The sequence below is a fragment of the Xenopus tropicalis genome, chromosome 7 (genome assembly GCF_000004195.4).
Source record: "Xenopus tropicalis strain Nigerian chromosome 7, UCB_Xtro_10.0, whole genome shotgun sequence".
NCBI lineage: Eukaryota > Metazoa > Chordata > Amphibia > Anura > Pipidae > Xenopus > Xenopus tropicalis.
The window spans coordinates 24,299,493-24,314,160 of record NC_030683.2 but is presented as its reverse complement, the minus strand read 5'-3'; the positions used below and the strand labels follow the sequence as shown (position 1 = coordinate 24,314,160).

At 38.3% G+C, this 14,668-nt stretch overlaps 1 protein-coding gene across 2 annotated transcripts in view; it reads left to right on the top strand.

The window, feature by feature from the left end:
• dock1 (dedicator of cytokinesis 1) overlaps positions 1-14,668 on the top strand; it is a 215,706-nt gene that overhangs the window by 13,389 nt on the left and 187,649 nt on the right. For both annotated transcript variants that reach the window (XM_012959631.3, XM_002932662.5), the window contains exons 2-3: positions 8,747-8,830; positions 14,085-14,125. In XM_012959631.3, the coding sequence (XP_012815085.1) occupies positions 8,747-8,830; positions 14,085-14,125 (125 nt within the window). The remainder of the gene's footprint in view (positions 1-8,746; positions 8,831-14,084; positions 14,126-14,668) is intronic.

The window sequence follows — 14,668 nt, the reverse complement described above, 5'->3', positions numbered from 1 at the left end:
TCAATTACATTTTATGTGCTTTGGTGCCCTCGGCAATCTTGACCATTTTGTACTCATGCAATGGTACATGGAGCAGTTTGCTTGTTTCTGAGACTTTCCAAGGGAAGGATACTTGTGCAAGATGATAGGATTCTGCATCATACAGCTAATAATTCTAATTTTTAAAAATGATTTACCTTTTCTTTGTCATTAGTAGAACAGTACCATGCACTTGTTGGTGACTAAGCTGCATGAATCCATATTGGTGGCAAAACAATCCTATTGGGTTTATTTAATGTTTAAATGATTTTTAGCAGACTTAAGGGATCTTTCTGTAATTTGGATCTCCAAGCCTTATCCAGAAATACCCAGGTCCCAAGCATTTTGGAAAAGAGCCCCTATACCTGTATAAGAAAAAATGAAACATCTCTGCTTTTTCGTTTATTATTATTATTGCACGTGGGATCTAATATCTGGAAAACTTGGGACCTGGGTTTTCCAGATAAGTAATAATTCGCCAATGTTTTATATTGTAATAAAAACTCCATAATAACCCATAATAAATGGGTGTTTACACTGAACATACAGATTACATACAAGAACAACCCATAACCGATACAATATGTAAGAGGGCCCTGCCAAATAAGTATAGTTATAAACGTGGGTCAGTTTAAGGGTCACTTATCCATCAAACACACAAGAATTTGTGGAAATTATCAGAAAGCAGCATTTAGTATTTTATGGAGCTTTTTAATATATTTAGGGATTGACATGGTTATAGTCCAATAACTATTATGGCCATTTGGCTTGTCTACAACTTTACCATTCAGGCCTAAATGACTTTTACATCTGGGGTAAAATCCTTCCACTGCTGATGCTGTTCCTTTAATGAAATCAGGAGCAATATTCTTGCTGTTTGTGGCACATTAAATATAGTTCTTGGAAAACTGCTTGTGACTAAGTCTGCCAATGTGATTAAAAAAAAAAGAGGATGTTTATACTAAGAGCCCAACTATGAGTTGTTTTTCAATGTTTCCAACAATTTAAAACAACAAATGAAACGTGTTTATGGATAAATACATTTCTATTATACCTGGGCTGGTGCTGGGCTAAGGTACCAGCTCATGTACAGTACGCTTACCTTCATGGGGCGTCAGCAGATGATATTTCCAAACTTTCCCAATGCTCTGGATTGGGGGCACCATAGATGCTAAAATGATTATGAAATTATGATCTTGTCTGTATGACCTTAAGGCTTATGCCACACATTGAGAATTCTCAGCCTGCAAATAATAAGCAGAATCTGCCACACATGGCTTAAACCTAAGGCTAGTGTCTGCACCAAAGGAAAAAATGACACTGGACCACCGTCCAACCCTTGTTCTTTGATCATTGATAGGAACTTGTTTGGGGCAGTTTAACAAAAATGACACATGTCCTATTAGCCCTTAAAGGAGAAGGAAAGTCATTTTGGCATGTTACTGCCAATAGATTTGCCATATTAGTGCCACCTAGAACACTATATTAATTCTGCAGAAACAATTACCATACATTACTTTAACATTTATATATAAAGTGCCAACATATTCCGCAGCGCTGTACAATAAGTGGGTTACATACATTGGACATACAGAGTAACATATAAAGCAATCAGTAACCGATAAAAGAGGTGAAGAGGGCCCTGCCCAAAAGAGCTTACAATCTACATACCTGAGTAAACAGCTTTAGAAGCTTCCTGTCTGCAGCTCAGCCGTTATAGCTCAGATCACACATTCCTAAGGGAGGGGGAAGTTCTTAGCATTCTGGTGGGAGGGAGGGAGAGAGGAGAGAACTGTGCAGACTCTGGCCAAAGGAAATTTAGGATGTTTCTGAGAGAGGAAGTCAGACCCTGGAACATCATGTTTACAAAAAAAGAGACAAGAAATCCTGTGTTTCTTTTGATAGAGGAGCATTTCTGTGAGTGCTTATGGCTGTATTTACATAGACCTGTCTGATAAAGCTTACTTAGTTTTTACCTTTCCTTCTCCTTTAAGTAAATTTGCGCTCCCATATAAAGTTAGTAAAGGAGGAGTTCACCTTCAGGAAACCTCTGTGCCTTAAACAATTAACAGTTTTCAGTTAGTTTTTATTTTTTTTACTATGCTAAAAATTCTTTAAACCTGTTACAATTTGATACATTTGTTCCGTACTGTCCAACATTTGTCATGCAGTGGGCAGATTACATGACATAAAATGATGGTCATACAGAGACGTGGAGCTTATCAGCAGGCTGAGCACCATAAAACCCCTTTGAGGGCCACATCCGTCCCATGGCCCTCCTGTTGACTAGCCGTGCATCAGTTGATCGCATTTTTATTAAGCATTCAGCTCAAAAATACCACGGAGCTCAGTGGGTCTCAAGGGTTTACAATCAAATGACTTCCGCTGGTGATCATTGGATAACTGAATACAGTTATTTAGCCGTCATCATCGTTCACCCTCTGATCCCTTGAATTACAGTAGCGCTGAGAGGCTCAGCTTAGCTGCTCACATGTTGTGCTACAGCCATGCAGCTCAGTGATCCTTTGGAGCTTACTGCTACTGAAAACAAAGATTCAATCAGCATCTGTTCTCCTTTAAGACCCTCCGAGGTACACTAGTGCCCCTACTGAAAAACGAGGTGTTTGAATCATTTGCCGAAGCGTTGTGGGACATAATGTGCTTGGAACAAGAGCCACAGTTCTCATCATCTTTATAGGGCATCCATTGTTGTAATAAATAACCATTCTATTCATAAAACTTTGAGTGCTACAGTAAGAACACAGTATTCCTGATTTAAGGCCACGCAGAACTATCCCTGCTAATGCATTCTGCTTCATAAAACCTGTATCTAATCTGGCTTTAAAGTAGATTCACCCCCCCCCCCCCCCCCCCCCGGTTAGTAGTGTGATATGAGCAGGATAGCAGGTGCGTATTGAGCTGGTGCTGCAGGGAAACCCACTCTGCCTTCAAATCCAGTTCAGCAGCAGGACACTGCGTTATATTATCACATTTCACTGCAGAAGGCTCCTGCATTCCACTACTATTCCCCGTGTTCCCTCTGCAGTTCCAGCAAAAATGCCCTGATTAACAAGCACCAAGTGTATGTAATGGTTCCTCTTGTGTTTTTGGTGTAGAGGGAGAGCTGGCAGCCCCGCAAGCTTACATGTAACATCAAGTGCCTCTGCCCCTGCTCGCTTACTAGCATCTACTGCCAGTGCCAGGGATTCCTTCTTCTTGACTTCTCTTATTGCTTCTTCTGCATTCTTCCTAATTCTTCTATGTTTTAAGGATATCTTGGAGTGTCCGAGAGCACAGGCAGCACGCAAGAGGAGGGAGGAGCTCATTAGTTAATGAACTGTGCTGAGACGTTACTAAAATACTGGTTAATTAAAAAAAAAAAAAACAATCCAGCAATAGGCTTATCAGACCCCTTATCCGGAAACCCATTATCCAGAAAGTTCCATATTACGGAAAGGCCATCTCCCATAGACTTCATTTCCAAGTACCATGTACTTGATCCCAACTAAGATATAATTAATCCTTATTGGAGCCAAAACAATTCTATTGGGTTTATTTAATGTTTAAATATTATTTTTAGCAGGCTTAAGGTAGGAGATCCGAATTATGAAAAGACCCCTTATCCAGAAAACCCCTAGGTCCCAAGCATTCTGGATAACGGGTCCCATACCTTTACAGGTATAGGACCTGTTTTCCATAATGCTCGGGACCAAGGTTATTCCCGATAAGGGGTCGTTCTGTAATTTGGATCTCCATACCTTAAGTCTACTAAAAAATCAATAAAACATTAATTAAACCCAACAGGGTTGTTTTGCCCCCAATAAGGATTATTTATATCTTAGTTGGGATTAAGTACAAGGTACTGTTTTATTACTACAGAGAAAGAGGGAATCGATTTTAAAATTCTGATTTTGATTAAAATGGAGTCTATGGGAGACGGGCTTTCCGTAATTCGGAGCTTTCTGGATAACTGGTTTCCGGATAAGGGGGCCGATACCTGTACTATTTTTTTTTTATTTTAAATTGAGCATAATTTATTAACACTTGGCAATCTTGCAGTAACCCATGACAACTATCAGCTTAAAGCAGTTTTTCTATAGCAGATCTCTAATTGGTTGCTATGGGTGGTATCACTGGAGCATAGTTGCCCAGTTGTAATGCCATGGCAAGTTTTCAAGATTATACAGCATAAGGACGAACTAGGTTCCAAAAAGTCGGAAGAGAATTCTTCTTTATATCTTGTAACACTTAAGTGTAGATTTCTTAAAAGGGTAAAAAAAATGCTTTTCCATCATATGTCAGTTTTTCTCTCATTTTCTCACCATACATAAAGGCAAGGTATGTTGCGGACAGAGAAATTTGTTACAGATGAGGTTGCTTTTAGCAACCAATCAACAGGGCAGAATTTTTTGGTAACCTGTTTAAAAGCAAGCATCTTATTGGCTATATGAGTTTCTGCACGTAAACAAGCTTTGTTCATTTTATTACAAGCGAGGGGTAAGGGCCTTTGACGGTTGGTAAACCTGTATGTTGTAAGTAGGCAAGCAGTAAGAATCCATTGTGCTTGGCACAAATTAGCAGGGAAATGTTAGGTTTGGGACCCTGTTATCGAGAATGCTTAGGGTTTAAACAGCGGTATGTAATTATTAAAAGTTAATTCAAAGCTACATAAGAATATGCAAATAATTATGTGGTGCTTTCTAATAATAATTAAAAGTAGGTTGGCTATTCTCAGCATTACAGGATCCCTAAAATAATTTGCCAGTAAGGAGAACTCCATATCTTAAGTCTACTTAAAAAATCATTTAAAGGGGAACTCCGGCTTTTGAAACAACAGAAACCCCTAATATCCCTATCACTGTAATCTGTCCCTTCAAAAAGTAGGAATAAATACCATTTTTGTATGCAGAAATCCAGCTGCAAAACAGTTCTCTTTCTGCATCATTTGAAATCCTGACAGGGGAGGAGGGACTAAACCATTGATGTTACAAATTGTAACAGCTTCTCCACAGTTTACAGACAGCATGCAGGAACTACACAACCCACAATGCATTGCACTGTGATGTTCCTTTGCTTATTGACATCACGTGTGCAGGGAATTGTGGGATAGGAGGATGCAGGCTGAGGACAGCCGACTACGGTTACATATTATTTGAGTCTCAAAGTAGTCGGCCAGATCAGCAGGGGAAGAGGGGGTGGGGCTAAGGGAACTGTTCCAAATCTAATTATTACATTAAATATCATGAAAATGCTGCATATTGTTTTAATTGATGTATGTTGCAAAGTTGCAAACACTGGCTCCTCCTGTACAATGTCTGCGGAAAGTATGTAGAGGAAATCCCGTGAACTTTATCCATTATAAATTCCTATTGTCATGCCTCAACTCTGCCTTGTAAAAGGCCACACAGGAGTACTACTTTACCTTCTAAACAATTACAATTACAACCTAAGACACCTGTTTTCTAAATTTAATTCTCTTCTGCATCCCTCATCAAAAGAATCATTCAACCTTATGCATTCTGCCCACCTCTGCTAACACTAACCAGCTCCTCCTTCGGGAGCCCCCTTCTGCATGTCCTAATTCTTTCCATCCTGTAAGTGCCTCCTAAGTCTCCCAGCTTCTCTTGTCGCCTCTCGTACAACTTGCTCTCTTCTCCCTATGTCACCTTTTCTGCTTAAACACTGAGCTTCTAAACTTACACACCACTGTCAAAACCTGTTTTTCACGGCTGCTAAACTCCAGAAAATACCCTGCCCCAGACAATACTGAGAGTTGCCTCTGCTAAAACACACATAGAGACAATTATCAGTAAATGATCAGGATTGTCTATTTTAGTAGCCACAACAAGTAGCTGCTATTAGTAGCTCTAGGTGTCTTCCCTCATAAGGGTGAAGACACACAGAGCTCATAGTAGCAGCTATTTGTCACAGCTAGTAAACTCCAGAAAATCCCTTGCCATAGACAATACTGAGAATTGCCTTTGCTAAAACACACGTAGAGACAATTATCAGTAAATGCTACTAATAGCTCCATGTGTCTTCACCCTATGGAACTCTATGGATAATGGGTTTCTGTATAACGGATACCATACCTTTTTATATTTTTGTTTTATTGCCCATTAAGCGGATAACAAGCTGACCAACTGTGGGACTGCTTGCGGAAGCTAAAGACCTTTTTCTTGTGGATATAAATATTTGTTTAATCTAATAGGTTTTCAAATAAAATACAGAGCTAAATAGAAATGATATAATTATTTGGCAGATTATGGGAAAAAAAAAACCCATACACAGACTTGTTTTTTTTCCCCCTTCATCATAATATAATGTACCTTCCTCACATTAAACATGTGTTTCAGCAGCTCAACATATCCAGCAAACTGATCCGTGTAATCCTGGATTAGTTACACACTGTAAATATAACCGCTGCAGTTTGTTTCGTTCAGAATCCAGCTTTGGATTAAATGCCTTTGCAGCCCCTTGCTTTGTGTTCGGTTCCCGAATGCCGTCTGGAAATTGCTCACTCTCTCTTTGTGATGTGAACAAACCCCTTTGTCCGCCAGAATTTAAATGATTTATTTTTGTTCCCTTGCTACTGTGAGGTTATATCATTTCTAGGGAGCTCACTGATAAACTTTATATAAGTTTCTTGCTGACTGATAGAACATAAAGGGCCCACACGAATCTAGCTGAAGAGGGACATATAACTGATTCCGTCATTCTTAAATTACGGAATGGGCATCTAAAATAGACTCCGTTTTAATAAAATCATTTAAAATTCGAGAACCTATTTACTTTTTCTCTGTACAGGTATGGGACCCATTATCTAGAATGCTCAGGACCTGGGGTTTTCCAGATAGGGGTCTTTCCTTAATTCGCATCTCCTACCTTAAGTCTGCTAATAAAATTATTTAATCAGTAATTAAACCCAATAGGGTTGTTTTGGCTCCGATAAGGATTAATTATATCTTAGTTGGGATCAAGTACAAGGTACTGTTTTATTATTACAGAGAAAAGGGAATCATTTAACCATTAAATAAACCCAATAGGGCTGTTCTGCCCCCAATAAGGGGTAATTATATCTTAGTTGGGATCAAGTACAAGGTACTGTTTTATTATTAGGGAGAAAAAGGAAATTATTTTTAAAAATGCGAATTATTTGATTGAAATGGAGTCTATGGGAGACAGCCTTTCCATAATTTGGAACTTTCTGGATAATGGGTTTCCGGATAAGGGGTCCAGTACCTGTAATTATATAACAGCACCTTGTACTTAACCCCAACTAAGATATAATTAATCCTTACTGGATTACCTTACAAGGTACAGTTGCAATAAGAGTCAGAAACACAAGATGAAGGAGGTCCCTGCCCCGTAGAGCTTACAATCTATATGGGAGGGGTAACTAACAGACACAAATGGGCAAATGTAAGTGCTGTAGGTCACAGTGGGTGACATTACAGTATAAGTGCCAGTTTCCAGATCAGGTGCTGGGTGAGTGCTCCAAAAGGTAGTCTTTTAGTTTGGTTTTAAAAAGACTAAGGGAGGATTCTCTCCGGAGGAAATCAGGGAGGGAATTCCAAATGTAAGGGGCAGCAAGGCAGAAGGGTTTAAGGCGGGAAACAGCAGTAGTAGTTGGGGGCGCAACCAAACGGTTGCTCTGCGAGGAACGAAGGAGTCGGCCAGGAAAGTACGAAGACACAAGGGAAGAGATGTAGTGAGGAGCAGAGGAATGGAGGGCTTTGAAGGTTAAGAGAAAGAGTTTGTAAACTATTCTTTGTTTAACAGGAAGCCACGATAAGGACTTTAGCAGGGGAAGGGCCTGAACTCTCCTGGATGAGAGGAGGAGAATTCTGGCAGCAGTATTTAATATAGACTGTAGGGGGGAAAGATGGGAGTTAGGGAGGCCGGTTAGCAGCAGGTTACAGTAATCAAGTTGGGATAGGATGAGCGCGTGCATGAGCAGCCTAGCTGTTACAGTAGAAAGGGATGGATTTTGGCAATATTGCATAAGAAAAAGTGACAGGTTTTGACAGTGGTGTTAGTATGGTCAGAGAAGGAGAGACTGGAGTCAAAGATCACCCCCAAACAACGCATTGAATTGACAGGGTTGATGAGGGTGCCTTCAATAGAGATAGAAAAGGGGGGAGTAGGACCAGGCTTAGGCGGAAAGATCATTAGTTCAGTTTTTGTTAGGTTCAGTTTGAGGTGGCGTTGGTTCATCCAATTGGAGATAGCCAGGAGGCAGTTAGAGAGTTATCCAGAAAACCTTAGGTCCTGAGCATTCTGGATAACTGGTACCATACCTGTAATGTGTTCATGCTTCCGGTTATAAGGATGATATGAGGTCTATGGAGCCCTTAAGCCGACTGGGGGCCATAAAAATACTTTGTCAGGCCACATCCAGCCCTCGGGCCCCCCAGTTGGACATCCCTGCTGTAGGGGGTTATCAGAGGCTTTGGGAGGCAGTAAGGAAGACTGTAAGGAAATAACACAACAGTGGCATTGTAGTACAAGCATTGTATCTGCAAGAATAGTTACTAATACATTTACAGAAGCTTGAGTACATATAGCAAAAGACAAATATACATTAATCTCTTAATATTTAGGGAGAATGAAGGTATGAAGGAGCTAGTGTGGCACTACAGAGAGAAGCTAAACGCCTGATGGTGATGTTTCTGTTAACATATTACTGTACTGTTAATGACATTTATGTTCTGTTTTTCTTCCCTAGCTATTTACAACTACGATGCAAAAGGGCCAGATGAGCTATGCTTACAGATTGGAGACACTGTGCACATATTGGAAACCCATGAAGGTGAGTTCTTTTGGGCTCCCATGTAAGATGCTCTTCTATGCAAGATGACTGCCAATGTCGGTTCCACTAGGGCTGTACTATAGCAACAGAAAGTACAATATAATTAAATGTTAAAGGGCTTGTAAAGTCAAGTATGGTGCCTAATGCAAGATAATATCATTCTAAACAGCTTTCTAATATACAGTAATTACATTTTTTCAGTTGGCTGAAGGTTTTTGTACCTCTTATTTCTTTTATTAAAGGAACAGTTTATGGTAAAAATGAAACTACGTAAAATATATAGATTTTATTTTTAATATAGTTAACCACAAAATTTAATCTATAAATGCTGTAGTGAACAGATGTCTAACATAATAGTCAGAATACTACTTCCTTCTTTATAGCTCTAAGCTGTTAGAAGTCAGTAGCCAATCAGTGACTTGAGGTGGGGGGGGGGGGCATATGGGACATAACTGTTCAGTTAGTTTGCATTTGAATCTGACCTGCGTGCTCACAAACTAACTGAACCATTATGTCCCGTGTGGCCCCTCCCATAGTCACTAAGAGGTTAGAGAGCTGAAAGCAGGAAGTAGTGTTCTGACTATTATGTTAGACATCAGAGAGAACTGGCTAAGAGTTTGATTACTATTGCACAGCACTATATACATATCGGTATACCAGCACTTGTATACAGGCCTAAAACTGAAGCTGTTTTTTTGGTTTTTTTTCTTTGCTGAAAACATCCAATTCCCCCTCTTAAGGCATTGAGGGAAAACTGCTTTCCCAGCTGAAGATGGTCAAGAATTATATGGGTTGCTTCAGATAACAATGCCTTTCCTGCACCTCTGCACTGTTCAGTGCAATGTACACGCTCTTTTGTCATCGGTTTTATGAAAATAAAATAATAAATGGATATGGCGTTTCAGAACACTGGGAATATTCTGGCAAGAACTTGCATATATGCGCTCCATTGTTCTTAAATGGCCCTTTCAGAGGTTTTCCTAGCACAGATCTCATTTTTTTAACTTACGCTAGTGTCAATCAGTCACCTGAATAAATGAAGTCTATTAAAAAGAAAAACACCAGCCATCTCCCTGTTTTTATTAATATATTTATCTGGCTCTAGTATCAAGTGTCCCAAACCAGCAACAGTTTTAAATGTTTGCATTCTCAGATGGTTTTGTGGCGCAGGTAAGGGATCCCTTATCCGAAAACCCATTATCCAGAAAGTTCCGAATTACAAAAAGGCCATCTCCCATAGACTTCATTATAATTCTAATTTTTAAAGAGGATTCCCTTTCCTCTGTAATAATAAAACAGAACATTGTACTTGATCCCAACTGAGATATAATTTAAATATATAATCTTTATTGGAGGCAAAACAATTACAGAAAGATCCCTTATCCAGAAAACCCCAGGTCCCAAGCATTCTGGATAACAGGTCCCATACCTGTACTTATTTTCTAAAAGTTTACAATGCCTTAAATGCAGATGTTTTTGTCTAATCTCAAAGTAGTTTTTGGTTGGACATGTCTCACTTTAAGGGAAATATACACAACATTATGATGAATATTAGTTTTGTAACATTGTTATACCATTCCATTTAATTTTGGGTGATTAGCCTATAAAACAGTTGTCCCTGTTAATATGATATACTCCTGTCGTTTTCATGTGTAATATTAAAGGGGTTGTTCACCTTTTAATCAACTTTTAGTACAGAGAGTGATATTCTGAGACAATTTGCAATTAGTCTTTATTTTGCATTTTTTTTTAAATTATTTTACATTTTGTTCAGCAGCTTTCGAGTTTAGAATTTCAGCAGCTATCTGGTTGCTAGGATCCAAATGTACCCTAGCAACCAGGCAGTGTTTTTGAATAAGAGACTGGAATACGAATAGGAGAGACATGCATAAAAATATAAGTTAGAAAATATAACTGATTTAAAGAAGAAGACAAACAGTTCACAACTATAATAAAAAATGAAGACCAATTTTAAAGCTGCTTGAAATTGCCCATTCTATATCATACTAAAAGCTAACAAAAAAATGAGCTACCCCTTTAAGGTCTCTGTTGCCCCTTTATACAGTTGTCTGCAGGTGACAGGAGACCACGTTATGATCACTGTTACTTAAATGCTTTCCCACTTTAGTGAAACTAGGTTAAAAGTACTAGTGCCCTGGATGAAAAATAGGATTTTTTAAATGCCAGAGGTTCTTATGCATTGGCACACTATGTTGAGGAAGTTCTGTTCATGTCAGATTAATATGAGCTGGCCTTTTGGTGTTTGTTACATTCTTTTGCTTAGAAGGGGGTGGGATCCCTGGCATTCTGTGTGTGGAAATTCCCTTTTAGGAAATATTAAGTTCAGCTTGTTTAGCTGTAATACAGTATATATTCATCTTTACAAGTGCCAGGGATTATTGGGATCTCTCAGACCAGATAAGGGGTGACTTTGACACCAACAGTCCATGACACCAACAATCCCTGCAAAATAAATATATATATATTAAATATGCAGTATATTGTATTCAGCAACGCAGAGAATGTGCTGTGAATTTGCAAAAAGATGATGGGAGCAATTACCCTTCATGCTCTTTCATGTGGGCTATGACATTTCTTCCTTCCTTCCATGTTTCTTATGTGACTTTGCACTGAGGTGTACTGTTACCTATACGCCATGTTGATAGTTTTGCACAGATAGGGATACTTTTGTAAGTTCCTAAACCTGACTGTTTTGCCAACCTAACTGTCCCTTTTTAGCGTGTCAGTTATAGTAAATGCATCCTGCAGCAAATTTTAAAGCTCATGCAAAGACAATGTTATGATAAATGTAAGTATACGTAAAGAGATACTAATAAAATTGTCTTTTAATGCACTTTATAAAGGTGCCTTAAAAGTTTTGCTTGATGCTCTTACATTACCTATCTGATCCCCCGTGTTCCTTTGTGAGGAGGCTGCCATATTTGAGTTTGTTAGCATTAGAAGCTATAACTGACAGGTTGAGAAGGGACAGTCAGGTTGGCAAAAAATCATGTTTAGGAACTCTAGAAGTTAGAACGCTAATATATTAATATAATATATATATATATATATATTCTGCAGAAAGCTTTACCTAACCTGAGTAAAGAGCCCTTCAAGCTTCCTCCGTTCATTTGAGACAGCAGCTGCCATTTTAGTGTGGTGTCTTCCTGGCCGTTGGAAGCTCGGATCACATGGGAAGGGGAGTGAATTCTTATGAATTCTTATGGGAGGGGGGAGCAGTACAAGGGAATGAAGGATTTTTCTGAAAGATTTTTCTGAAGAAGTCTGATCCTGAAGAACATGTTGACAAAGACAAGAAATCCTGTGTTTCTTTTGATAGAGGACTCAGTGTAATGTTTCTGTGAGTGCTTATGGCTGTATTTACATAGATCGTTCTGATAAAACTTAGTTTTTACCTTTCCCTTCTCCTTTAGTATTTTGAAGTCTAGATTTTTTTTGTGGGGATTGGGGGGAAAGAGAACAACATTTTCTGTAAAAAATTGGATTGTTGCTGTCAAGGAATATGTTTTTTATTGAACAGTTAGAAATATACTGTAAATGTATGTTATGCATTCCACTTTTTGGGGGCAGTTAATGTGTAATAAGTAGAAAGGGAAGGTATTTACTTTTCATACAATAACGAATGCCATTCTATTAAAATCTCTGTGATTCAGATGAACTTTGTTTTTTGGATTTTTTTTTTTTTTTAAATATGATATTCAGTATGTGAAACTAGCTTTGTTTTTTGGATGTATTTTTTTTTTTTTTTTTTTTTTTTTCAAATATGATATTCAGTATGTAAAACTAGCCTTAAGCTGGCCATACACTGGGAAATTTGCTGTGTCCCTCCAGATGGGTCAGCAGCTTAGTGTCTTGTGCATGGGACCTTCTTGATGGTTTCTGAATCAGATTGTTCTTAATCAGATGGGAGCAAAGTCTGTTCTTTATATGTACTGGTATGCCCAACGTTATTCTAGTATTTTATTATACCATAGACAGCTGTGCTATTATCAGGTGAGTAATATTTTGTTTTAAGGCATATAATATTGTACAGTTAATTTGGGAATGATGGCACCAGGGAAACAAGGGGGGTTCTTTGGAAGAATAAATATCCAACCCTGCTATGATGAACCTTTGTTGGGCATTAACTATTTCTGTGCTCTATAAGACAATATGTGTATCCTCAATATAAATGAGACGTAATTCTACTGAATGTTTGGGATCTTAATTACACAGTGGATTCTTGGCATTCTGTTTCACTGAAAAATAGTCTCCAGGGGGCAAGAACTCTACTCAAGCTGGAATACTGTGCCTTGTATTTGTTTGCATTGCCTACCATGAAAATGTCTTAAAAGCACAAAATCAAAGTGCTCCTAAAGCAAATTGTGGCAGAATAAATATACATATTTAAAAGCTCTACCTAATGTTTCTGTGCTACATAGTAAACTAGACACTTAAGCATAAATCTGTTCTATCACTAAAATATTGAGAAAGGTATAGCTTTTATTGTTTTCCATTAAACAGTACATTATTTGGGCCTATTAGTTGCATTTATACATATGAGTTGTTGCCAGGATGTTGCCATTATTATTTATTTAACACATATATTTAAAGCGCTAACATATTTTTCAGCACTGTACAATGAATGAGTTTATACACTGAACATACAGATTACTGCCCACACCTTTGTTGGGGGAAGCAATATGGGGGTAATAGGCACCTTTTAATAGTACAGGAATGGGATCCCTTATCCGGAAACCCGTTATCCAGAAAGTTCTGAATTACGGAAAGGTCATCTCCCATAGACTCCATTATAAGCAAATAATTCTAATTTTTAAAAATGATTTCCTTTTTCTCTACAATAATTAAATAGTACCTTGTACTTGATTTCAACTAAGATATAATTAATCCTTATTGGAGGCAAAACAAGCCTATTGGGTTTATTCAATATTTACATTTTTCTTGGAGATTGTTATGGATATCCAAATTACAGAAAGATCCCTTATATGGAAAACCCCAGGTCCCGAGCATTCTGGATAACAGGTCCCATACCTGTACAGCTGTTGACACAAGTGTTGCCTCCCCATGCTTACTTTTGGGTCTGGCTCTTTGGTGCCCTGGTAAGTCATGTGTGCCTTGACCACCATTAAAGTACATTGTCTTGTTTATTTTAAAAGCCACCATTATAGCTACACCACCAGAAGAAGTGCATTTCATGATAAATGCTAATAACATGTTTTTGAATTATTTTTAGGCTGGTACAGAGGCTATTCTTTGAGAAAGAAGTCCAAAAAGGTATGTATTGTCCAGGTGTGACATGTTGTACTTGTGTGCGAGTATCAGAATAAATTTATATGGACACTGTTTTCAAATACTGTTTTATTAATGTGCGAAAGGCTGTTCAAGAGAATGTTCAGGTGACTTTATTGCCTTAATGATGTCATGTCACTAATTAGTTTCTGATAGAATCTACATTGCTGATAATGATACAATGTAAGGTGTCGCTAGCGATTAATTTAATATACATTAAGCTGGCCATACACGCACCGATATTATCGTATGAAACTGTGTTTCGTGCAATATTCGGTGTGTGTATGGTGGATCAACAAGACTGCCGATATTGCAAAGGCTGCAGATAGTGGTCGTCTCATCGATTGGGTGCCATTGAGGCTGTGAAATTCAAGGTATTCAAGCTTTTTCTATTTAAACAAGTTTTCCTTAATAAATAAGCAAGCACTCGATATGAGAGTTTATTCGATTTAGAAAACCATACTCGAATTCACAAACGTGAAAATCGATAAACATGCCATATGTATACATGTCAGAAGAGTTCAGGTA